Here is a 24,879-nt window from a genome sequence, read left to right on the forward strand (position 1 = left end):
CAATCTTTAAAGTTTTATGTCTTTGTTGCATATGACCATTTAGTTATTCTATCAGGTAACAGATGGCAGACGTCCCGACAAAAATGCATTAGAAATATTACAAAAATATGTTATAGCGAAAAATGAATGACGGAAAACGGCGCAAAAGCAACAGACATGATATACATGGGCTCAAAAATCAATTCCACAGATTTTTCGATTATATTGAACCGATAAAAATCAGCGCAATTTCTATAAATATGTCAGCTCTGTTATATTACAACATAATGATATGTCACGATATGGTGACATAACATATTTTTGCGCTACCAACTACATCTATTGAAGCAAAGCAATAATAAAATATCCCATCTTATTATATTATATGTTTTGACATTATTTAGTCCGTGGTTAAAGCGTCTCATAGCAGTGGTCATCTATTGGTGAATAGAAAAATAAACTATTAAAATTAATTATAGAACAGTGTTACCAACAGTAATTACCTCATTACTTGGGGTTGTCATTTCGGTGTGATTAGCACATACACCTCGGACAGTTGAATTTTCAATGTTAACATGTGACGACATCTATATGTGATTGTTATTTCAATGAAATTTAGTAGATATGTAAACCAAATATGGCGCTGATGTTAAAAAAGTCGATAAATCTAAAGGAAGAGAGTCGATTATTATCGGCCATAAAACTGGAGAAAATGTCATGCGACGATATTTTAACATTTACTTTAAGTTTTTCCAACAGCTTTTGTTGCGAGATAAAAATAGTGTAGTAATATGCCAACGTTAATTTTGATATGAATGATATATTCATCACACATATCCGTTTCTTTTTTCTATATCTTTTTACTTATTGGCGTTTTTCTGCCTACATATCTCTGCCGCCTGCAAAACTAATAGCGTGCCGCCGCCTTAAAAAAAATCGTACCGCTTCGCTGTCTGCTACTGCACGTGTAAAGTGTTTATTTGTGTCCAGAGGATAGTCTCAGATCTTGGAAATTGTAGGATAACCGGCGCTCAAGATGACCTTATCGGAGAATAATTCTCCCAATGTGTCCGACAATGAAGCCGGACAGGAAAACTCTGAACAAAAGGCACGAAAACGGCGTAATCCATTCAAAATACAAAAGGACAAGGAGGAAAAGGAACGTCGCCAGAAGAAACGTGCTCGTTTAATTGTCCGTAATATGAGCTACAAAGCAAAGGAGGAGGATCTTCGAAAACATTTCGAACAATGGGGGAAACTTGAAGAAGTAAATATTCCAAAGAGGGCAGATGGAAAATTGGTCGGCTGTGCCTTTGTCCAATACGAAACAATTAATCAAGCTACCAAAGCCATATTGAAGGGTAATGGCAAAGAATTTTTGGGACGAGTTATATTCATCGACTGGGCTCTTGGAAAAGATGAATATCTGGCAAAGAAGCAACAAAATGTAAAAGAAGAACCCGAGGAAAAGAAACCAAAATTGGAGATTAAAGAAGAGGAAGAAGATGACAAGAAATCTGGAAATGTTAATGCAAATAGTGAAAATGATGAAGATGACGACGATGAAGAGAGCAATGATGATGACGATGATGACAATGGGGAAAGTGAAGAGGTATGTTGTCTTGGCAATTCTATTTCATTAATAATTCCTTATATAAATAATTTTAGGAAGATTCTGACGAGGGCGATGAAGATGATTCCAATGATGAAGATGACGACGACGATGATAAGAACAGTATTGATGATGTAGATGAAGATGACGATGATGAAGACAAAAAAGACATTAAATCAAAAGTAGATATCGAAAAAGTAAAAAAGGAAAAACGTGTCTCAAATGATGTCCAAGAAGGTTGCACTGTTTTTATAAAAAATGTTCCCTTTGATGCCGAAGATGTAGATTTGCGAAAAGTTTGTCGAAAATTTGGTCCCGTTTGGTACGCCATTATCAATAGAGAATCTGTATCGGGTCACTCTAAAGGCACGGCGTTTGTTAAATTTAAAACCAAGGAATCGGCCGACTTATGTTTGCAGTCAGCGGCGGAATTCGTTCTGATGGACCAAGTATTGGAACCATATCCAGCTTTGAGTAGAGAAGAAATTCGCCAACAGAACCTGGAAAAGGATAAGAAGAATGATGGCAAAGATTCACGTAATCTATATTTGGCAAGAGAAGGTCTAATTATGGCAAATTCAAAAGCTGCCGAAGGTGTTTCTGCATCTGATATGAACAAGAGGCACAAACTGGAACAGATTAAGGCACAAGTTTTGAAAAATCTAAATAGGTATGTGTTTGAAGCAGTGCATATTTGAATTGTGTTTAATCGTATTTCATCTTTCATTTAGATTTGTGTCCCGCAATCGTTTGTCTATCCACAACTTACCCCTGAACTATGATAATGATAATTTGAGAGATATGATAATTGCCTATACCGGATTTAAACCACATGAATGCAGGGTCATGAGGGAAAACAAAATAACCCCAGATCATCCAAAGGGAAAGTCCAAGGGATTTGGTTTTATGTCTTTTAATACACATCTGGAGGCATTGACAGCATTAAGGAAACTCAATAATAATCCAAAAGTATTTGGTACCCAACATGTAAGACTTTCATTCAAATTTTATTTTTTTCCAAAATAATTACAAGATTTTGCATCTTTACAGCGTCCTATTGTTGCCTTTAGTATAGAAGATCGTGCAGTTCACAAAGTCAAGGAAAAACGCAAAGAAAGATCCAAAATTAACAATCCCACATTTAAGGAAAAGCTGGAACAACGCAAAGCCTTAAAGAATGATAAAAAATCAGGAAAACTACCATTGAAAACATTGCCCAAAGGACCACAAGACGATGACAAAGAGAAACTCAAGAAACACATAAAAAAATTGGAAGAGAGTCGTGCCAAAAAGAATAATAAAAATAAGACTAAAAACCCCGAAGCAGCCGCAACAGATGAATTTGTGGGCACTGAAGCTAAGAAGGGTACCGTTCTGCGTATGCGTTCCTTTAAGAAACTAAAAGAACAGTCAGCCGATCATATGCAGCGAGTGAAACAAGAAAAGAAGAAGAAGAAACAAGAGAAAATCAAACAAATTCATTTGGCCGAGAGAAAGGCGGAAATACGACCAAAACAAGGACGTAAAGTTGAGAAAGATGATTTGGCACCATTGGTTAATAAGTACAAGCAAATGCTTGAGAAGCAGGCAAATCCAAATTTAATGAATTCGGGTAAAAAATCCAAGCGTACCAAGTGGTATACGGAATAGGAAAAGTGAGAAACAGAAGTTGAACTTTTTAGTCGTATTTTTAGTACATAATTTAATTGTTTGTTTTATGTAAATACAAATGAAATAAATATTAGCTATATAATATGTAATAATGATTTGTGTTATTGCTAGATATTAACAATGCTTATAGCATAAATAAACATAGACAACGGAATGATGGTTTGGTTTTTTTGTATTCCGTCTAAGATTGCATATAAGCTAGGAAACTTTAATTTTAAATATAAAAAAATTAATTAATAATATTTATTTGTGATTATGAAAATGAATTTAAGTTCTAACTAGTTACTTTTTGCAAGATCTACTAACATGTCACACAGTATGTGAATTAATGAAAATATTACCGATTTGCATGTCAAAATTTTATTGTCTCATATTTCGCCATATCTAGTTGTTTTTTTATACCCTCCACCATAGTATGGAGGGTATATTAAGTTTGTCATTCCGTTTGTAACACCTCGAAATATACATTTTAGACCCCACAAAGTAGTTATATTCTTGATCAGCATAAAATTCTATGTCGATTTAGCGATGTCCGTCTGCCCGTCTGTGGGCGTCACTCTAGCTTCCGAACGAGATAAAGTAGGTTGATAAAATTTTACTCAAATGTATATTATGTCTGCAGGACTATTGGTATTGAAAATGGGCCATGTAGGTCCACGTTTTGGTATAGCCCCCATATAACGGCACCTCCCGATACTGGGTACTTTGTTGATTTTAGCGACATTATTCACCGGAATTGTTTCAAATTTGGTATTTGAATTTCGTAATGGATACTACAGTGCAGGTCGACGTCTTCGTATAGCCCCCATATAACGGTACCTTCCGATATTTGGTATTTTAACGATTTTAGCGACATTATTCACCGGAATTAATAAAGTTAATGTATACTGCAGCCTAAGGCAGAAAATTGTCTATGCCACATTTCGGTATAGCCTATAGTTCACACATCATATATTGGTTGCTTCTGATCTTTTTCTGACTGAATTCAATCGCATTTATCACCAATTTTTAAAAATGAAAAATATTTATTTTGAAGTCAGACCAAACTATATGGAGGGGAGGGTACATTAGCATTGTTATACCGTTTGTAACTCTTCGAAATATTCATGATCGACCCTACAAAGTATATATATTCTGGATCAGCGTAAAATTCTAAGACGATTTAGCTAGTACGTCTGTTGTAATCACGCTATCTTTCGAACTAAAAATCCGCACACATGTGTATTTTGTCAGTAGGCACGTTAAGTTCGTAAATAGGACATGTCGGTCCACGTTTTTGGGTAGCCCCCATATAACTGTACCTCCCGATATACGGTATTTTGAATATTTTAGCGACATTATTCACCCGAATTCCTTTAAATTTCGTATTCGAAGTTTGTAGTGGGTGTTACAGCCTATGCCTAAAATTACGTATGCAGGACCACGTCTTCGTATAACCCTCATATTAAGGTACTTGTTGATATTAGATATTTTCACATATATTAGGGACATTATTCAACGGAGTTGTTTCAAAGTTCGTAACGGGCACTTCAGCCTATGCCTAAAAATGTCTTATGTAGGTCCTCGTATAGCCCCTATATAACGGTACCTCACTTTATTCGGTATTTTGATGATTTGGTGGAGGGTATTAAAAGTTCGGCTCGGCCGAACTTAGCTTTTTTTACTTGTTACATTTCAAATCTCTTCACAATAACATATATTGAAGTCAGTCGGACATCTTTTTTGTTATATTCATAAGTTATGGAATTATTAAATCATTATCATTAAATGTAAAATCAATGATCAGTAGTGTTTCCAAAAAATGTATCATTTCTCGTTTCTTTACCATATCTTATGAGATACAAAATGAATATTGAATGTACAGTATTTTAAACTTAAAATCAATCAATTTAAGTTATTACAACATATTATCTTAATTATTTATTTCGAAATTTGTATTAATTATAGGATAAATTTTCAATACATTCCATATCCAATTTGCCTTTATGGATTCTGAGAAAAGACCATATAACTAATAACACCAGGTAAGTTGTGAATCCTCGTATATTCGCATATGTTATCATTTGTATTTACCTGGATGCATTTATGTTTGGAAAGTACTAAAATTGCTTATGACTTAATTGGAATTCCATGATGACTAGGTAAAAGAAAAATATATATGTTTTCCCTGGATTATAGAAAGATGTTCGGCCATTAGATTTTTCTTTGTATAAATTATGGAAGCTTGGTCATTATTGTTGTCATTGAAGAACTGTGCTTAGCACGAGTAACATCTTCAAGATTTAGAAACTGTGTTTTATTTGTTATTCTATAAGAAATGGCTCCACAAGAAAAAGTTGAATTTGTAATACTAAGATTGACCTTTTTGCCGTATGTGTAAGTTTCCAAAATGACAATGAAATTTGAATCTTTTGCACTTTCCATCTAACTAAAATGTATTTTTTTTGTTTTTAGACATCCCCAGTATCCTCGCATTACCCTGACCCACAAAAGACACTCCCCCAGTAGTTCAATGACGCAAGTTCGAGATTGGGTAAGTCAATAAATTAAAAAACATTATCTACAAAATATTAATTAATTCTTATTTAATATTTCCAGTTTGACCGAATAATGTCACGAGAAAAATCCAAAATTGATCCACGCATGACAATACGCTATTCTGAGTGGAATGTCACCTCGGGCAATGCAAGTTTATTTACCGTCAACGGCTATCGTTTTGATAAAATCCTTTTGGTATTAGGCGAAGAAGTTGTTCATTGGATCTTTTATCAAAATATGCCGCTACATCGGCGTATTGAAGGCTGTGGCCGTATATCGGTAAACTATTGTGGCTGTTGTCTAAACACACAATATTTGAAGATTATGGAAACCGTCAAAGGCTGTGTAATGCAGAAGGGTACATATTATTGACAACTGGACCAAAAATAAATAAACATTAGCAACAACGTCTAACGTAAAACGATTATATGTTTTAAAAAATACATATAAATAAAGACATTAAAAATATTAGTATTTTAAATACGTTAATTTTATTTCCTTTCTTCTAATTCATTTAAATGTTTTAACATATGTTCTTTAGTTACAAATAAGGATGTTTATCAGAATAATTAGCTTATTCCAACCAATGGAAACGGGCGCCATACTTGGCTGGTGCCTTGGGGTAATCATCGGGCAATCCAGGTGTAGCATCTGGATAGACACGCTTTTCTGGTTTGGGTGGTGCAGGACGATCAGTTGCATGGATCTGAAAATAATAAAAAAGTTATAATAATTCGATGATAAGCTCTTTGGGGAGTTGAATCAAAAATGTATTTTGTGTTACATTATTTCCGAAATGATAGGGAACTAAATGTAACAAGTAAAAAAGCTGTAAGTTCTGCCGGACCGATCTGTGAATAATGTAGCCAAAATTATCAAAATACCGGATATAGGGAGGTAACGTTATATTGGGACACAACAAATACGTGGACCTCCATTAAAAAATTTTGTCATAGGCTGTAGCAACCATTACGAACTAGAAATACGAAATTTAAAATAATTATGAAATAAAAATCATGAAAATACCGATCATCGGGAGGTACCATTATATGGGGGCTATGCGAAAACATGGACCGACATGACCCATTTACGAACTTATCCTGCCTACTGGTAAAACTATGCATGTATACAAAATTTTAGTCATATATCTTAATTCGGTCGAAAGATCGCTAGATCGTCTTAGAATTTTACGCTGATCCAGAATATATACACTTTCTAGGGTCTATTATGAATATTTCGAGGAGTTACAAACGGAATAATAAAGTTAATATACCTTCCATAGAATGGTGGAGTGTATAAAAACTAGATTTTTTGGAGCAGGGCAAAGAAAAACTAAATTTCGTCATTTAATTCCCCACATGATAGATATAGGAAAAATCATGAAAATACCGATTATTGGGGGGTACCGTTGTATGGGGGCTATGCGAAAACATGGACCGACATGACCCATTTACGAACTTAACCTGCCTACTGGTAAAACTATGCATGTATACAAAATTTTAGCCATATATCTTAATTCGTTGGAAAGATAGCGTGATTACAACACACAGACGGACATCGCTAGATCGTCTTAGAATTTTACGCTGATCCAGAATATATACACTTTCTAGGGTCTATTATGAATATTTCGAGGAATTATAAACGGAATAACAAAGTTAATATAACCTCCATAGAATAGTGGAGGGTATAAAAACTAGATTTTTTGAAGCAGGGCAAAGAAAAAATAATTTTCGGCATTTAATTCCCAACATTATAGATATAGGATTCATTGGAGTTCAGAGTTATAAGGAAACTGATAAGAAAATCTTGGAACATTTATGTTGAAAGGTACGTAAACAAAAAACTAGAGAGATTATTGTTGTAAAACAAATTGTAATGAAAAAGTTTAATGAAGAAACGATCTCGAAATTCCCATAAAAGAATCAGGAGACACCTGTACAAACTTAAGTTTTTTATTTTTGAAAACCTAGCAGGGTCTATATTTTTAATACCATGAAACGCCATTAAAAATTTCAGCAGTTTCAAGATTCTTGAACATTTAATAATATTCAATAACAACATGAGAATTAACTCATAAAATCCTGCAAAATGTGCACCCATACTTGTCCCTAGCGAAGGGTGAAGAACATTTTTATACCTGACACTCTTCCACTTTCCCTGTCGCAATTTTAATTACTGGAATATAGTTATTAGTAGAAGCTGTAAACAAGAGCAAATATTGCACCTTACACCCTATCAAGGCACTTTGAATACAACACTGTACTGGAACGATATTCTCACCTTAGCTCTAGTGAAATAACCATACTCTGGGCGATCAATATCCAAATTGTCCTTCATACATTTATCAAAAACGCCCTGTGTTTTGCGGCAGCTGAAAAACAAGAAAACCCAACAAATTATTTAAATATAACTAATAGTCACACAATGAACAACATACTGGCTAAATGACATGGTGCCACTTGATTTGTCCAAGCAAGTGGCATATTGCATGAATTCATCAGCGCAGCTCTTCTTGACTTTACGGAAGAAATCCAAAGCGCAACTGGTAACAGCTTTTCCCTCGTTCAAGCATGCCCTGGGGTCATCCAGTTCTTGGCGACATAACATGAATTCCTGAAAACACACAAAAATAAACAAATTGTTTATGTTGCCGTTTGTCCGTGTTGAGGTTAGGTAAGACAGAGACTCCAAAAAATTATATAACCTAGCGGTCATAATAATTGCTTAAATATCCTTTCCAAGGCATATTTCGACATTATTCCATTATCGCCTTGTGCTGCAGGACATACTCACATTATTCTGATGTTCACAGGCTTTGCCCAAGTGGAAAGCTCCGGCACGCAAGGCTGCTGTCGAAAGATTCACCTCGGGCACGGTTAATTCCTCTTCGGTAGGCAGTGTTACATTGTTGGTGACAACCATGTTTGGGCACTACACAACTTGATATCTGGGGGCAAGAACCAAGAGATATGTCATTAGAATGGTGGCTAATTGATTAAATTAACAATAAATAATTAACATTTTGTAAAATCTTTTACCCGAAATACCCGAAATTGAGAGAAAAGTTGCTACAAATGCTTCTTCTTTTTACCAGCTGTGTAACGTACAGCTGTTTTGCTGTCATAAATGTCAAAGCCAAAAGTACCCGATAGGCAATAGGTCTATACAGTGAAAATAACGAAATAAAATTCTGTTGAAAGAATTTGCACAAATAATCGAAAAAGATGCACATAATTCACAATTAGATTTTTTTTGAAACTTTGGAAATTAATACAGATCGTGGCCTTTTCTACGGAAATATGAAATGAAGAAATGTATATAGGAAATAAGTGTTAAAGCTAAGTTTTTTAAAGTCTATGACAAGAAGAAAGAAAGAAAGTAAATGCCAAAATACATAATGAGGAAAAAGACTTTGTAAAATATGTCCGAATACATGTGAACCGAATTGTAAAAAATTGTTCGACTGTTAAAACCCATATGTGGAATATAAATTTATAGCGTAAGCAATCACTGTGTTGGAAAATTTATTACCAGTTGAGTTTGCGAGTAAGCATGTTGGAATCTATTGGTATTTTTTGAACTGTCTTTTGATTGTATAATTGGAAAAATATAAAAAAATATATTTTTCTTTAAAATTTATATCGAACAAGAATTCCCCATTTCTCAAATCTTTTTTTTTTGCAATTTATTTTGTCAATTTTTACTGATAAATTACAGGATCCCATCTCTGATTTGTATGTATACAATGGATTTATGAATATTTATTAAGACAAAAAGATGTTTCAAATAAGACATATTTAATAAAATATTGGTCACATGATGCTCTGATGATACGCGTCCCGCAATGTACGTTTCTTCAAATCATTAATTTTAAAAATATTTTGTTTTTATTTTTCAAAACAATAAATACATACACAAACTTGGCACAAGTTGGCCACACTTAGAAAAAAATTGTAATCGGCTGGTAGGTCTACCGTACCTTCTGGTTGTACCATGAGCCCATTGTAGTATTAGGAAGACAACATGGTAGAAGAATATAGGTAGACGCATCGATACAGATACTGGGACAATGAACTGTCAAATCAATTTTGGAATTGAAAATGTTGAATAAAAAATTATTTAAATTTGTAAAAATTGTTGAAAAATGCGAATTATAAAAACCTCCGACTGACGTCGTATAAGAAAATATGTTTAAAAATCTACATATATTTCAATATACAAATCAATGTTCCCAAGCGTTGATGCATCTACCTGTATTCTTCTACCATTAAAGGTAATGTCAATTCACAAAAGAATATCACCACTCCATTTTCAGGAATTTATCTAGTCAATTTTCATCGAATAGAAAATATGTCTTCATCTCTGATTTGTGTGAATACAAGAGAACTATACGTATTCATTTTTACAATGAGATGTTGTCAAATGATTTTGAAAGAAACAATTTTAAACATATGATTTTACTTTTTCAATGCATGCAAAATGCATTGACATTTCTCTTTTTACTAAGTAAATATTGCCAGACAAGCCTTATAATTAAGCCGACACTGAACAAATCAGCTGTTTGTGGTCATTGTACCTTTCTATTTACATTTCAAAACATGTGTTAAATAATCAATTTTTAGGACAAAATAAGGAAAACATGACAGAAAAGGACACAAATGCAAATGAAGTCAAGCCCACGGGTCTCAAGGATGAATGGGCGGTAGGTCCAGTTTCATTATTCATTGATTATTTTCTCATGTTTCCACATTTTCAACAGATAAGGCCCTGTTCCGTTTACAAAGATGAATATGATGATTGCACCAGTTTTAAGGCTAGATTCCATCAATACTTTATACACGGAGAAAACACCGACTGTAGTCAATGGCAGACAGACTATAAAAACTGTGTAAAATATCAGGATTCCAATGGCAATGATGTTGCGGCCGGTGAGGCAGTTATTCGAAGTGAAGAAGAAAGACGTTTGAAACGTTTCCATGGTCATTATGGCAATACGGTTTGGCAGAAACGAAAAAGTCCACCGGAAGATTGGGCGGCGCCATTGCCCGAATGGATGGCAAAGAAAAATGAGAATTCCTACCTCCAGCTGAAACAAATGGAACTCGAGGGCCGAGCCGAACCCACAGAAACAAAATCTTATTGCATGATAATGTAGTAGTACAAGCAAAACTTGTTAGTAAATTTATTTGCAATTTATTACACCAGATATACCCTCTAAAGCTTTTATTCTTATTTTGAATAAGTTAAACTGGAATTAGACTAGCATGGACCTCTCCTATTTGTGTGAATTTATTTAATCTATGTGTTGATGTTCCATATCTTTTAAGATAGTTTTGGCTGAGGCCGGAGCACGACCTAGTTTATATAATACATTAAAATACAGCGATAGGCAGGATCGTCTAAATGAAAAAGACCTGTAATTTGAAAAACCGATTGGGATATATTATTGGCATTTTTACTAATTTGATTTGACTTACCACAGTGAATATTCAAAATACAACCTACGATATAACCATTTAAAATACCCCTTGACAGAATGATAATTTCTGTAAATACATTTTTGTGCATATTGTGCCATGACTTTGGGTCTATTTACAACGTCACCGTGCATACGTCCAATAGCTCGAACAGTATTTAAATTTCTAAAATTCATTTAAAGAAAATTTAATTAAATTGTTCATTAGTTTTCAAGATCGTATATTACCTAACAACGAACAACATATTCCTGGGCATTTCCTTTAAAGTTGACATAATCATTTCGAAGTTCTTTTGAGCAATTTGTTGCATATAGTTTATGTCATCTTTATTCAGCTTGGTTTTTATTGTGCCACCATGTATGCGTATTGGCTGCTGGAAAAGAACTTCAGCGAATTTCATATGATCTTTGATACCCAATTTATTGGCAGCTTTTTGCATGCTCTTTTCATCTCGCAACACAGTGGCTTCCCAAAATTCACACAGGTTATTTCTAATGTTTCCAGGTAATTCTTCATAGAGGCCATGATCGAGAAGAACAAGCTCCGCCTTGCCGCTGGGTGCTTTCCGTACAAAAACTGAAGATAATAAAAATATGCTTTCATGATTTTTATTTCTTTCATTTGGATTTCATTATTTGCTTACTGTTGCTGGCATGTGGATCAGCATGCACAAATCCAGTATTGAAGATTTGTTCTGAAAACATTTGAAACAGTTTTCTGTCGATGTCCTTTAGATTTAGTTTGGTTCTTTCCAACTTTTCAATATCACTAATTTTTATGCCATCTATCCATTCCAATGTTAATACCCTCTTCAATAAACAAAAATATAAAAATGTTCGAATAATAATAATGTTTCCTATACTTTACCGTTTTCGTATGTGTCCAATATACTTTGGGAATATGTACAAATTTTAGAATTTTCAAATCTTTGGCACAACGTTCCACATTCTTGCCTTCATTAATGAAATTCAATTCCTGGACCAAATTTTTCTTAACATCCCTTAGGATCCAGCCAAAATTATAGCTTTTAAAGAAAAACTCAACTATGTCATGCAAAATAATGATGGTTCCAAGATCGCTGACAAAACGTTTCTGCAAATCACTGTATTGTACCTAGAACATAGAAGAATATTACAATTTGGACTCAATTTCATTTCGTGTTAATTACCTTAACAGCAACTTGTTGTCCAGTTTCCAATTTGGCTTTGAAAACCTGGGCTATGCTGGCAGCAGCCACCGGCGTATAATCAAATTCTTGAAACAAATTCTCCGGATTGGTGCCGAAATCCTTTTGAAACACTTTCTGGACATCTTCCTTGGATGTGGGCAAACATTTGTCTTGAAGTTTTGCCAATGTACTTGTGTATTCCTTGGGCAAAATGTGATTGATTGCGGCAAAACCCTGACCCACCTTAATGTAAAGGCCACCATTTTTTAAGCACGTTTCCAATAGACGATCTGCACTCCGTTGATGCACCACTTTAAGGTTTTTCTCATATTCTGGATCCTCTTCATCCAACATAAAATAATCATACGATATCAGGCTGGCGGTTTTGAGGGAACGCATAAATCTTGTTGCTGCTCCAAAATATGTAAATTCATTTACCACTCCATCGTATAATAAGACACCTCCCAGAGTGCAGCCAATTCCAATAGATATGAATGGTACTTTCTTTACGGCTTTCGTTTGTCTGCTTGAGGGATGAAATTGCCTACGAGGCAATCGATATGTACTGAGGACACTCCGTACATGATTTACAAATAAAGTCTAGAATTTAAAAATATATTTTTATGGATATGGCTCTCCATGGAGTAATGTCTTTACCTTTCTTATCATCTTGCCAGTTTGAACGTCATTTGATGTAAATACTAGGTAAGGTTTTAATGGGCCTTGTAGTTTGGACTGCGGTCGCAATGTCAAACATGTCAAACAGCTGACTGTCACGAAGATTTTTTGTTGTTGCTGAACAACTGGTACGAAAATAAATAAATAGTAAACAAGAAATAAACACATCGATATGTCAAAAACATTTAAACAAATAATTTAAAAATAAATTGATTTTTAAATATTTTCTTGTAAAATGTTGTTCACGTGTTAATATGATATTTATTTTTCAACAATTGAAACTAATTTAAATAATTTTTCATTCAAAACTTTGAATTCCAAAAAATGTTTTGAAAGTTCATTACACCGCCAGCTGTGTTAATGCGATTAGCTGAATTATTTTGCTAAGTAAACAAGGCAGATGTATTAGGTAGTGGCATATAATATTGATTTTTATAAAATTAAATTAAAAATGGTTTGTTAATTGAAATTTATTTCAAAATGTTTAAACATATATATTTTTTAAATTATGTTGTATAACTTTGACATTTATTGGACCAACACATGACCAACATGGTAGAATTAAGAAGGTAAAGTCATTTCAAATAAGCATTGCCATTTTTGCATATTCTGTTATTTAGCTTGTCAAATTTCACTGCATAGAAAGCAGTATCCCATCTATGATTTGTGTATGTACAAAACGAACACTTTGACAGTAAAATTTTGTCAAATGAATAATTTTGAAAAAAATTAAATACATGTTAAGGTCCTGCAATTAAACGTTTACACTTTTTTCAAAATTATTCTTTTGACAAAATCTTATTGTCGAAATTTTTATTAATAAATACCTTATATACACCGAAATCAGAGATTAGAATCTGTTTTTTATTTAGTGAAATTTGACAAGGCAAATGACAGAAAATGCAGAAATGGATAGTCTTATTTGACTTTACGACTTTAACTTCTTTACTTTACGATGGTTTTCCTTTGTAGCAAATTATATTCTTGAAAGCAATTTTAAACATCTTTATTTCGGAAATCGCAAGTCTAATTTTTTAGTTCATTTTTGCGTTCTTTCTATCCTTTTATGGCAGACAAATAGTTATGTTTGGACCAATCAGCTAATTGCTTGCTAGTTTTTGCAGGTTAATCTCATTTCCAATATTTATCTGCAGCTCTGCATTTTTCTGTAATTTAACTTGTCAAATATAACTTAATTGAAATCAGTTTCCCTTTCACATTAATGTATCTACAAAGGATTGACGATGAGTTGTTGAACAAATTGCAAACATATGAGTGCATGATGTTAATGTAACCAGACAGACCTATTGCTGATGCGAGTACCTAATACATCTGCCTTGATTCCAAATGTTTGTTTATATTTGTTGATTTGTGACATTGTAGTATTAGGAGGCCATAAATAAAAAAAAAAATGTTAAAAACAATTAGTTTAAGAGCAACGCAATGCAGCTATTTGTGCATTTCTAGTCAAAAAATGTAAGTTTCGTTCATAAGATTTGAAGATGATGTCTAATATTTACATTGCGTAACCCAGACAAAGAATGTGACCATTCAGTGTCAAGGTTAAGAGGAAGTACCGAAATGATAAGAGGAAGTGTTGGAAATATTAAATATAGAATTTAAATGTTGCTTTCCGTTTTCCAGTATCACAAGGGGATATGTGCAACAACACCAGACAAGACTGTTTAACATTGGCAACATTGTCAAGCGACAGCGGGGTTATGAGAAAAAGGAGCTATTGGGGTAAGTTTGGTTTGTGCTTTTGTGTGACATTCTTTTCCAACTAATGTTTCGTTTACCTTTTTATAGATATTCTATGCAGGAAATGTACTCTGTGGTTTCAGATGTCACAAACTATCAACAGTTTGTGCCCTATGTCAAAAAGTCCCATGTCCATAGCAAACATAACGATGGCTTTAAGGCTGATCTAATTGTGGGTTTCCCACCACTACATGAAATATATACCTCAAATGTTACACTGAAAAGTCCCACCCTTGTCACATCCGAATGCAAAGATGGACGCTTGTTTGATTATCTACTCAACGAATGGCGTTTCAGTCCAGGCCTCAAGGATATACCACAGTCCTGTCTATTAGATTTTAAAGTACATTTTCAATTCAAGTCGTTGCTACACAGTAATATTGCCAATTTATTTTTCGATTTAATTTGTGATCAAATGGAGCAGGCATTTGTGGCCGAGGCGAAAAGACGTTATGGTGAAGCATCCATAAAATCGCATATTTTATCATCCAAACGATCCTGACCTTCACCGGGGGAAGGAGGTGAAAAACAATAATTAGTATGTGTTTTTTTGTTATTAGAGGACATTAGTTTGTAGGAACCAATTGACATTTGAATGAAATGCTAAAGATTTTGTTAATTGTAAGTTGAAAAAGAGGCAAATGTGACTCGGAAACCAAAAGATTATTATATAAAACGATATACTTTTCGAAAAAAATATCTTTGTGAAACAATTGTATATATACTTTAACTTTTATATCTCTATATATGTAGTACATTTTTTAATAAATAAAATAAGATATTATTTGACGTTATGAAAAATCTGCTTGATGTAATTTCTTATACAACAAGTTAAAATGTATCAATCGGTTCTACAGACAGACTAATACCCTCAGCCATTGTTCGATTACTTAAATATATTTTGACTTCTGTTATGTTTATTGAAACTGTTGATCCTCTATGGAGTGGCTTCTGCGGGAATGGGATAATATTGTCTATTTCGTATCGGACCTAAATAAATACGATAGAAATATTAAAAAATTATAAGAAAATCGAACGTTTACATCCAATTTATGGGAAATCATAAATTCCATATTCATCTGAGGTTTCTGGTTGAGTGAATTATTTAGATATAGCAAGTTGTTAAGAATCGCATACTTGTTTTGCAAGTTATGACAGATAAAAGTACTGAATATTGTAACCCTTTGTGGGCGAGGTACCAGAAGGGGTTCGCAGATATATATCTTCTCCACACCACATCTTGTATTAGCAAAAATGTTTGTATGTGTGAAATGTATATCATATTTATTTAAGTCCGATACGAAATGAACAATATTGTCCCATTCCTTCGGAACCTATTCTACACATGTCAAAATTTATTCGAATAATCAAACATCTGTCGGCAAAAGCGAATGATATTTTTTAAATTGTTTGTAAAGATTTTGATTGATGTGGAAAACCTTAAGGAGCAGTAGTGGGATTCTTTAAAAGATTTTTTGATTTAGCGACAGATATCTGTGAAATTAAAACGAAAATTAAGAATTTATTGCTATGGGACTTTATTTTGGTCGCTAACTTGCTGAATGTTCTCTTCAATTAAGGAAATAATAAGTATTTTAATTTTACCGGATTTTTTACTGTAAAGAATCTCATTACATATAAAACAATGTCGTATGTTGTTGCAGTTTTTTATACTTTTTTTGTTGCTGCCTTCTCTTCTAAACAAACATGCAATATTGACATTTTATGTCTTAGAAAACTTACCTCCCTTTTTCATTATTACTCACCTCTTTTAGAATAAGTAAAAAAGGAGACCCCTTTTATTTTAGATTTCCTTAGAAAATTCGTTACTTATCATTTTATTGACCTAAATGTCTACAAAATTGTTTTCATTTTTTTTTATTTTCTTTTGTTATGTTGTTATTGTTCTAAAATTCCTTATATGTTATCATTCTATATCTATTAATTTAGTTTTTTTTAATGGTTTATTATCTTTGTTTTTTTTTGTTTGTGGTAAAAGAAGTTGATGTAATTGTTTGTTTTTAACGTTAACTACTGAAACGTTTTGTAACTACAATAAAAACTACACAGCATTTAACAATTAATATTTTTTCTTCGTTTTATAAGGATTTGTTTTTTAATGTTTTGATGACGATTTTTTTTTTTGGTATAAGAGAACAAAAGATATGAATAAATGTGTGTAAAAGAAGTACCAAGCCTTTGTAATGTAAAGATATTCTTTAGGTTAATAGCTGACTGAGCTTTGGGAAAGCACTAGGTGATACTGTGAAAATACAGTTAATTATAGTTTGGTATTAAGTGGATTACAATGCAACACATTACACCACTTTCTTGGATTTTTTTATGGGGAGTTTTAAAAATTTGCAATTCACATACGCTAGGGAGAGAATGATGGAGGACATTTTTGGATATGCTAAGAAGATATGTATATTAGATTTGATTTTATGAAAAAAAAAACTGCCAATGAAGGGGCATGGATCATATTTATTGCAACTTTTTAAGGCGACCATGACCTCCTCCCTGTAAAAAAATGTTGGATTGCAAATTTATAAAAACAAAATAATCAATAAAATTAGAAAATGTATATTTTTATCTCATCAGAATTCTCTAAGAATCTTTTCTTGGCATTGGATATATTAAATAATAATCAAAGTTATAATGGTTTAAAATATATAAAAAATCTCATCAAAGAAGAAGTTTCCCGTGTTTTTTTTATTAAAAACTAATTTTACTTTAGAAACTAATAAAAAACTTTTCAATATTGATTTTTTACCAAAAAACTATTTGTTGTCCCTTTTTAGGAATTATGAAAATTAAATGGAAGAGATAGCTAAGATCCTCAACATGTGATGGATGTATTGAAATCAGTTAAGATCAAAATATGTCTCCTTATCTCAAATAGTTTTGCCTATAAGACGTTGCAGCCATGGAAATATTAGTCTCCTGCTCAAGTCAGAATTCGATGTCGCGTTTTGGACATTAAAATCTGTTAAGATCAAAAAATTGTTCGTTATTCAAAATAGTTTTGCCCAAAAGACCCAGTATAGGATAGTTCTTTGGTCCTGCACTTCGTTACGACATTCTTGTCTCCATCACCAAGTCTGAACTCGATGTCACGTTGGCAGCTTCAATATCCTTATTATGGGATGGATTAACTGAAATCTGTTCAGATCGAAATGTGTTTTCTTATCTTAAGCAGCTTTGCCCATTTGACAGTATTTTGGCCCTGCGCTTCGTTGTGACATTTTTGTCTTCTTCACTAAGCCCGAACTCGACGTCACTTTGGCAGCTTCAATATCCTTAACATGGGATGGATTATCTCTGCTCCTAAGATTTAGTTAAGAATAGTACTTTGGACTTACATTTCGTTCCGATATTGTGTTTCTTTCAATAAGTCTGATCGCGACGTCGTTGTAGTGTGTTTGATTCATCCATGTTGCCATACCTTCCGTATGACAACGTATCATACTGGTTTACATATTTGTCCAAGTTGGCATACCTTCTGTATCCAACTAATAGTATGCTTTTACTCAAGTTACAATACATTCAGTATGTAACTTTACACCCTCACTTTATTGAGGTATGTTGTCCGCACTGCTCCGAGATAGTAAGCGTGCATTATGCTTACTAAGCGTTTTCCCACGCTCACTTTATTCTTCATTTACCTTAAGTTAATTTTTGTAAGATAATATTATTTCAGTTCTAATTTAAATAAAGCAAGGTGAAGTCGCTTTTAGCGGCTTCCAATATAAAATAAAACTTATTTCATTTCATGGCGATCCTGCCAAACAAAAAAAAAACTTTAAAATCTACAAAAGTGGTGCACCGTGTATAATGTGATTTCGGATAATCTATATATATTAAACGCTTAAACTATGGACCAGCAACACAGACCGTGCCAGCTCGTAAATTATAAATAGAAAAAAGAAAGAAAAATGCCTCGGGTTTGCTAAAAAAAGACAAAGAAACAATTGATTTGATTAATGATCCTTGTTTAAGTATCAATCGAAAAAGGATTTAACAACAACAACAACTATATGTGAAATTCAAACAAACAAACCAAAAAAAAAAATGATTTACAAAAAGATGAATGCCAAAAAAGAAAAGAAAAAAAAATGAATCATTTGAATATGAGAAAGCAGAAGAAAACTTTGCTCAGATAATATCAAACAAAACATAAAAAAAAATCTTCAAAAAACAACGAGAAAAAAAAACCTAAAAACAACACAAGGAAAAAATAAGAAAAAAAAAACGATTTTTTTTGCTAGTTGAAACAAGATAAAAAATTGAAAAAAAGTAAATTCAAACACAAAACAAACAACTTTAAAAAATCCACAAAAAATCGTAATATGCCATTTAAAAAATAACTTAAAAATGCAACAAAAAACCAATACAAGGTTAAAATATATTTTTTTTAAATACAACAACAAAAAAAGAAAAACGTTGACATAATAAAACAAAAGCTGCATGTGACTGATTCTGACATTCTCTATTGTGAACAACAACTATCAGCGAAACACCACATAAACAAACGGGGTCTTGAGATTTCCGAATACACGTATGTGCAGAAGCCAGTATTGAATGAAAAGTTAAAAGAGAACAAAAAGGAGCTGTACACTTTCACTCTCCCAATCTTCTGTCTCTCATCGAGAACAACAGAATTGAAATTAATCCAAAAAAAAAAGCAGATGAAAGGACGAAATTGGCGAAATTGGCGAAGGAAGAACAGTGAAAAAGTAGAGAAAAGGAAAGCGTTCGTCTTCATATTCCATATATTGCAGATAATTTTTACAAACAAATACCATAATGCCAGAAATTCGCAAATGCTGTATTGTGGGATGCCTGTCGAGTTCTCGAAGAAATACACCAACAATATGAAAATCTATATCTAAGAAAATAAACAAAACAAACAAGCAACTACAATAACAGGTAACCCCCTTTTGTTTTTAAGAAGTGCAACAAGGATAATATCGACCACCCACACTAGCAGAAAAATAATGTCCCCTTAAAATTATTATTGTTAAATATTAACTTAACACAACAGCAACACACATTTTAGTTCTAGTATTAACCAAAAAACTGCAACAACAACCCCTATACATTATTAAATGCAAATAATTAAAACAAAACTATTATATTTATATAGTATATACCACGACAACAAAGGCAAACTATATAAAAAAAAAAAACAACATTTAAATATTTATTGTTTCCATTCTGTTTTTGTTTACATGCAATATTTTTGGCGGTGCCTCCGAATTTGATAACATATAATCGGGGATACTTGAATTGATTAATTACATTCAGACAAATTCAACTCAAACATAAATATCATCAAATCTATAAAATCTTTATCAGCTTGGTTTTACATTGTTAAACAATGGGTGGCTCAGAATCTAAAATAGACAAACCGAATGCCAATGTAGTAAATGACATTGTGCTTAAGGTTGAGCATCCTACTATTTACTTTATTATAATTATCGCTTTACTAGCCGCGCAACTACTGGTAACACTTTACCAGTTGCATAAAAGGGCATTGCGAAAAAATTATATCAGGGCTGCTTCAGTCGGAAACGGTCTTGATAAGGTTTAAACTGTGATTATTATTCTTTGCTGAAAAAAATTTATATTTTGTTTATTTTGGCTGGTTTGTATATATTCAAGCACTAAAAATAATATATACTTCATTTCATTTCTTTGATTGTCGCCCTAACCATGTTAAAATCCAGTACCCCACATGGACTGGATAGAAATACTCGCAAGGGCAAGAGCACTCAAAGAAAACAAATTTAACAAATCATACAAATGTTTAACGGTAGACAGACCGATAAAGGTAGAAACCTTAGAAAAACATTATAGAATATTGTTTGAAAGTTTAAATGAAATTAGGATACTTTTAAATCGGTGGTATGACCGACTAACACCTGCTCATCAAATTGCAGCTGAAGGCTTTTTCCTGGACGTTAAAAATAAACTAGGCTCACTTTTAGAAAAAAAGGGTTTAGAAAATAAATTACCAGACTCACTTAAGGAAGAGGTAATTTATTCACTATCATTTGAAGATAAACCCATTTTAGAAGAAAATCAAGAGGATAATGAATCTTTAAGCAAGACATTAAAAAGTTTATTTAAAGAACAGGAAGAGCCAAGAACTAAAATGCCTCAATCAGCAACAGAATTTTTAAGTTTGGCCACAAGATCCATACCAGATTTTGATGGTAAACCGGAAAATTTGCAAAGCTTTATAGATGCTTTAGAATTGATAGATTCTGTGAAAGAAAGCCACGAGCTTATTGCCGTCAGAGTTATAAAAACCAAACTGAAGGGCACATCAAGAAATCTAATCAGTTCGGAATTAACAATAGAGGATATAATTAAGACTCTAAAAAATTCTGTTAAAGGGGATTCCGCTGAATTGCTAACAGCAAAAATAATGAATATTAAACAAAATAACAAATCGGCAAACACTTTTGTAGCCGAAATTCAAGAGCTGACAAAATCATTATCTACAGCATACCTTGCAGACGGACTCCCAAACAAAACGGCAGATCTGTATGCCACACAAGTAGCTGTTAAGGCTATTACAAAAAACGCTTCCAATGAAAGGGTCAAACTAGTCATGGAAGCCGGTACTTTTTCAAATTTAAATGAAGCGATAAGTAAATTCATAAACACTAGTACAGAAGTGAGTGCAAATGCTTCAAGTATAATGTATATGAATTCCAACTCCCGAGGGAAAAGACACGGCCGTGGACGTAACCACGGACGTGGTTATACTAACAACTATCAAAGAGGGACTGGTCGTAATACTGGTGGCAATAATGACGGTAACTTCAGAGGGAATGGTAGGTCAAACTATTACAACAAACGCGGTAATGGAAACCGAGAAAATAGTCACTGTATGAGGTGTACTAACACCCAGGGAAACGACCAAGTCCCCCGAGATCCCACGGGGGAACAAATAATAGACTAGATACTCAAGTATCAAGTCATCACATATACAATATCAACCTCAACCTGAGTAGCTATGTGATTTTACAAACAAAAGTATGCGACTCACCAGTCGTATTCCTTGTTGACACTGGGGCCGATATCTCCATAATAAAAACAACAACAATATCTAATGCTTATTTCAATAACCAAACAACATGCAAGATAAATGGAATTGGTGACTCGACAATAGAATCCATTGGGACCATAGACACGCATTTAATAGTAAAAAAATTTTTAATTAGCCACTCCTTTCATGTAGTTCCTGAAAGTTTTCCGATACCCTGCGATGGAATCATCGGATTGGACTTCATACGTCGGTACAATTGCCTGTTGGATTATACTCATAACAATGAGTCGTTGGTCATTAGACCACCTAATCACAACATTACAATTACAGTGCCATTATATGATGCCCCAACACCCGGTTCCATCTCACTACCATCTAGATCGGAAGTAGTGAGGAAAATTAAACTTAATAGCCCTCATGAAGTGATTCTGATACCAAATCAGGAGTTATCAGGAGGTATTTTTATAGCGAACACTATAGTAGAAAGGAATAATGCCTATGTTCGCATTATAAATACCACCAGCACAAACGTGTTACTAAAAAATGTTCACATTGTAACGGAAAACTTATCCGATTATAGTGTTATACAGACACAAAACACCCGGGACGATCGTAGTGAACAAATACTGAAAAGGCTAACAAAAAATTTTCCTGATTTTGCAAAAAAAGATTTAACTGACTTATGTACTGAATTCTCAGACATTTTTGCTTTAGAAACCGATAAAATGTCAACTAATAATTTTTATAAACAAGAGTTCCGAGTAATGGATGATACCCCTGTTTATATAAAAAATTATAGAATTCCACATACTCAAAAACAGGAAATCAAAACTCAGGTTGACAAATTAATACAAGATGATATTATAGAGCCATCATTTTCATGTTACAATAGTCCGGTATTATTAGTACCAAAGAAATCCCTTCCAGGTAATTCTGCAAAGAGATGGCGACTAGTTGTAGACTACAGACAGATTAATAAAAGGTTAATAGCGGACAAATATCCCTTACCAAGAATCGAGGATATTCTAGACCAACTAGGTCGAGCAAAATACTTTTCCTGTCTGGATCTAATGTCTGGATTTCATCAAATAGAATTAAAAGAGGAGTCTAGGGATATAACTTCATTCTCCACGAATGAAGGATCATTTCGCTTTAAACGTCTCCCTTATGGAATCAAGGTAGCGCCGAACTCCTTCCAAAGAATGATGTCAATAGCATTTTCTGGTCTTACGCCTGAACAGGCATTCCTGTATATGGATGATCTCATTGTAATTGGATGCTCTGAGAAACATATGATGCAAAATCTGCGGGATGTCTTCACGACGTGCAGAAAATATAATCTGAAGCTGCATCCTGATAAGTGTATATTTTTCAGAAATGAAGTAACCTTTTTGGGTCATAAATGCACTGACAAGGGAATTCTTCCCGATAACTCAAAATATGAGACAATCCAAACATATCCTACCCCAAAAAGCGCGGACGAAACTAAAAGATTTGTTGCCTTTTGTAATTATTACAGAAGATTTATACCGAATTTTGCAGAATACTCTCTGCCATTAACAAAACTAACTAGGAAAAATGCAAAATTTATTTGGACTGAAGAGTGCCAAAAATGCTTTGAGTATTTAAAGAATTCACTTCTAACCCCAAGAATACTCCAGTACCCCGATTTCAATAAACAATTTTGCATTACTTCCGATGCAAGTAAATATGCATGCGGTGCTGTTCTAAGCCAAGAGCATAAGGGTGTACAATTACCCGTGGCATATGCATCAAGGTCCTTTACCAAAGGTGAAAGCAACAAATCCGTAATTGAACAAGAACTCGTAGCAGTACATTGGGCAATAAAATACTTCAGACCATACATATATGGTACAAAATTTTTGGTGAGAAGTGATCACCGCCCATTGACCTACTTGTTCTCTTTGAAGAATCCATCTTCAAAATTAACCCGGATGAGATTAGACCTCGAAGAATATGACTTCGAAATACAATACATAAAAGGAAAGGACAATTGTGGAGCCGATGCCCTTTCCAGAATTGATTTTGACCATATTAAGAGTACAAAGAGACTCTATATGGTAACAACGCGGTCTAAATCAAAGAAAGACCAAACACAAAAAGACAAAAAATTAACAAGCGTGTCAGACATTCCTAGGGTCTACGAACCACTAAATGCAAAGGAGGTAAAGAAAAGTGTTCGCCTAAAGTTTTTTCTCTCTGGTACAACTCCAAAGTGTATCCTTAAATACGGGAGAAAAACTTTAGAAAATGTAAAGATTGATGACCTTATTACTAATGGAAGCTTTGATCTAAGTCAATTCATTCCTAGGTTGGAAAAAATAACCGGTAATAAGGGAATATTCAAGTTGCAACTCTCATTAAATGAGGATTTATTCAATATGATTCGAATCAATGATTTCAAAAACTGTGCGAACCAGTTATTAAAGAAACTAACAATAGCGTTAACGCCAAAATTAGAGAAAATATCTGCTGACGAGCAGAAAAGAAAACTCCTACAAACGTATCATAATGACCCATTATACGGAGGTCACCCTGGCATCAAAAGAATGTCAGAAAAACTCCGCAATAAATATCGTTGGAAAGGAATGTCTAAAGACATCAAAAACTATGTTAAAAATTGCAGTAAATGCCAAGAGAACAAGTCCCTTAAAAGGACGAAAGAACCTATGTGTATAACGGAAACGCCAGCAAGTGCCTTTGATATTCTCGTTATTGATACAATAGGCCCATTTATTAAGTCAAACAGCGGTAACGAATACGCAGTAACAATAATATGTGATCTCACCAAGTACCTGGTAACTATACCAGTACCCGATAAAACGGCAAAAACAATAGCTACGGCAATATTTGAAAACTTTGTACTTACATATGGACCAATGAGAAAAGTTTTAACTGACAGAGGAACTGAGTA

The 24,879-nt window shown here is 33.5% G+C and overlaps 6 protein-coding genes across 9 annotated transcripts; 4 read left to right on the top strand and 2 right to left on the bottom strand.

Annotated features, from left to right (window-relative positions):
* The first annotated feature begins 913 nt into the window (after positions 1–913).
* LOC101894423 (RNA-binding protein 28) lies at positions 914–3,354 on the top strand. Its single transcript, XM_005180202.4, has 4 exons — positions 914–1,591; positions 1,648–2,261; positions 2,323–2,578; positions 2,642–3,354. Exons 1-4 carry the CDS (start codon positions 1,016–1,018, stop codon positions 3,239–3,241), a joined length of 2,046 nt encoding a protein of 681 aa, XP_005180259.1. The 5' UTR covers positions 914–1,015; the 3' UTR covers positions 3,242–3,354.
* A 2,128-nt stretch (positions 3,355–5,482) lies between these two features.
* On the top strand, positions 5,483–6,281 carry LOC101898252 (uncharacterized). 2 transcript variants are annotated; one of them, XM_005180226.4, is made up of 3 exons: positions 5,483–5,638; positions 5,717–5,795; positions 5,861–6,281. In XM_005180226.4, exons 1-3 carry the CDS (start codon positions 5,580–5,582, stop codon positions 6,170–6,172), a joined length of 450 nt encoding a protein of 149 aa, XP_005180283.1. In that variant the 5' UTR covers positions 5,483–5,579; the 3' UTR covers positions 6,173–6,281. The 2 variants fall into 2 exon arrangements, with proteins under 2 accessions (XP_005180283.1, XP_019891196.1); XM_020035637.2 differs by having other exon boundaries at positions 5,486–5,632.
* On the bottom strand, positions 6,269–8,987 carry LOC101894699 (NADH dehydrogenase [ubiquinone] 1 alpha subcomplex subunit 8). 3 transcript variants are annotated; one of them, XM_005180204.4, is made up of 5 exons: positions 8,848–8,987; positions 8,594–8,747; positions 8,238–8,413; positions 8,081–8,171; positions 6,269–6,506 (listed from the first exon to the last, which is right to left on the bottom strand). In XM_005180204.4, the coding sequence occupies exons 2-5, from the start codon at positions 8,720–8,722 to the stop codon at positions 6,375–6,377; spliced, it is 528 nt and encodes a 175-aa protein (XP_005180261.1). In that variant the 5' UTR covers positions 8,723–8,747; positions 8,848–8,987; the 3' UTR covers positions 6,269–6,374. The 3 variants fall into 3 exon arrangements, with proteins under 3 accessions (XP_005180261.1, XP_011291171.1, XP_058981802.1); XM_011292869.3 differs by having other exon boundaries at positions 8,839–8,972; XM_059125819.1 differs by having other exon boundaries at positions 8,820–8,907.
* Positions 8,988–10,344: 1,357 nt separating this feature from the next.
* LOC101895024 (UPF0545 protein C22orf39 homolog) lies at positions 10,345–11,006 on the top strand. The gene is made up of 2 exons (XM_005180206.4): positions 10,345–10,502; positions 10,560–11,006. The coding sequence occupies exons 1-2, from the start codon at positions 10,440–10,442 to the stop codon at positions 10,953–10,955; spliced, it is 459 nt and encodes a 152-aa protein (XP_005180263.1). The 5' UTR covers positions 10,345–10,439; the 3' UTR covers positions 10,956–11,006.
* Positions 10,951–13,287, bottom strand: LOC101894857 (uncharacterized aarF domain-containing protein kinase 5). Its single transcript, XM_005180205.4, has 7 exons — positions 13,103–13,287; positions 12,446–13,045; positions 12,145–12,390; positions 11,921–12,086; positions 11,505–11,853; positions 11,278–11,442; positions 10,951–11,214 (listed from the first exon to the last, which is right to left on the bottom strand). The coding sequence occupies exons 1-7, from the start codon at positions 13,112–13,114 to the stop codon at positions 11,094–11,096; spliced, it is 1,659 nt and encodes a 552-aa protein (XP_005180262.3). The 5' UTR covers positions 13,115–13,287; the 3' UTR covers positions 10,951–11,093.
* A 1,154-nt stretch (positions 13,288–14,441) lies between these two features.
* On the top strand, positions 14,442–15,699 carry LOC101895191 (coenzyme Q-binding protein COQ10, mitochondrial). The gene is made up of 3 exons (XM_005180207.4): positions 14,442–14,599; positions 14,768–14,866; positions 14,933–15,699. Exons 1-3 carry the CDS (start codon positions 14,535–14,537, stop codon positions 15,384–15,386), a joined length of 618 nt encoding a protein of 205 aa, XP_005180264.1. The 5' UTR covers positions 14,442–14,534; the 3' UTR covers positions 15,387–15,699.
* Positions 15,700–24,879: the final 9,180 nt, after the last annotated feature.

This window comes from Musca domestica, unplaced genomic scaffold, assembly GCF_030504385.1.
Source record: "Musca domestica strain aabys unplaced genomic scaffold, Musca_domestica.polishedcontigs.V.1.1 35, whole genome shotgun sequence".
Lineage (NCBI taxonomy): Eukaryota > Metazoa > Arthropoda > Insecta > Diptera > Muscidae > Musca > Musca domestica.

Excerpts from the sequence above, each read along its gene's own strand:
- LOC101894423 (XM_005180202.4), top strand. The coding sequence starts at position 1,016 with ATGACCTTATCGGAGAATAATTCTCCCAATGTGTCCGACAATGAAGCC. Across the intron at positions 1,592-1,647 it reads ACAATGGGGAAAGTGAAGAG|GAAGATTCTGACGAGGGCGA; the intron begins GTATGTTGTCTT and ends AAATAATTTTAG. Across the intron at positions 2,262-2,322 it reads GTTTTGAAAAATCTAAATAG|ATTTGTGTCCCGCAATCGTT; the intron begins GTATGTGTTTGA and ends TCTTTCATTTAG.
- LOC101898252 (XM_005180226.4), top strand. The coding sequence starts at position 5,580 with ATGGCTCCACAAGAAAAAGTTGAATTTGTAATACTAAGATTGACCTTT. Across the intron at positions 5,639-5,716 it reads TTGACCTTTTTGCCGTATGT|ACATCCCCAGTATCCTCGCA; the intron begins GTAAGTTTCCAA and ends TTTTGTTTTTAG. Across the intron at positions 5,796-5,860 it reads TGACGCAAGTTCGAGATTGG|TTTGACCGAATAATGTCACG; the intron begins GTAAGTCAATAA and ends TAATATTTCCAG.
- LOC101894699 (XM_005180204.4), bottom strand. The coding sequence starts at position 8,722 with ATGGTTGTCACCAACAATGTAACACTGCCTACCGAAGAGGAATTAACC. Across the intron at positions 8,414-8,593 it reads CCTGTGAACATCAGAATAAT|GAATTCATGTTATGTCGCCA; the intron begins GTGAGTATGTCC and ends GTGTGTTTTCAG. Across the intron at positions 6,507-8,080 it reads GTTATTTCACTAGAGCTAAG|ATCCATGCAACTGATCGTCC; the intron begins GTGAGAATATCG and ends TATTATTTTCAG.
- LOC101895024 (XM_005180206.4), top strand. The coding sequence starts at position 10,440 with ATGACAGAAAAGGACACAAATGCAAATGAAGTCAAGCCCACGGGTCTC. Across the intron at positions 10,503-10,559 it reads GTCTCAAGGATGAATGGGCG|ATAAGGCCCTGTTCCGTTTA; the intron begins GTAGGTCCAGTT and ends CATTTTCAACAG.
- LOC101894857 (XM_005180205.4), bottom strand. Across the intron at positions 11,443-11,504 it reads AATATGTTGTTCGTTGTTAG|AAATTTAAATACTGTTCGAG; the intron begins GTAATATACGAT and ends AATGAATTTTAG. Across the intron at positions 11,215-11,277 it reads TATTTTGAATATTCACTGTG|GTCTTTTTCATTTAGACGAT; the intron begins GTAAGTCAAATC and ends TTCAAATTACAG.
- LOC101895191 (XM_005180207.4), top strand. The coding sequence starts at position 14,535 with ATGTTAAAAACAATTAGTTTAAGAGCAACGCAATGCAGCTATTTGTGC. Across the intron at positions 14,600-14,767 it reads TGCATTTCTAGTCAAAAAAT|TATCACAAGGGGATATGTGC; the intron begins GTAAGTTTCGTT and ends TCCGTTTTCCAG. Across the intron at positions 14,867-14,932 it reads GAGAAAAAGGAGCTATTGGG|ATATTCTATGCAGGAAATGT; the intron begins GTAAGTTTGGTT and ends ACCTTTTTATAG.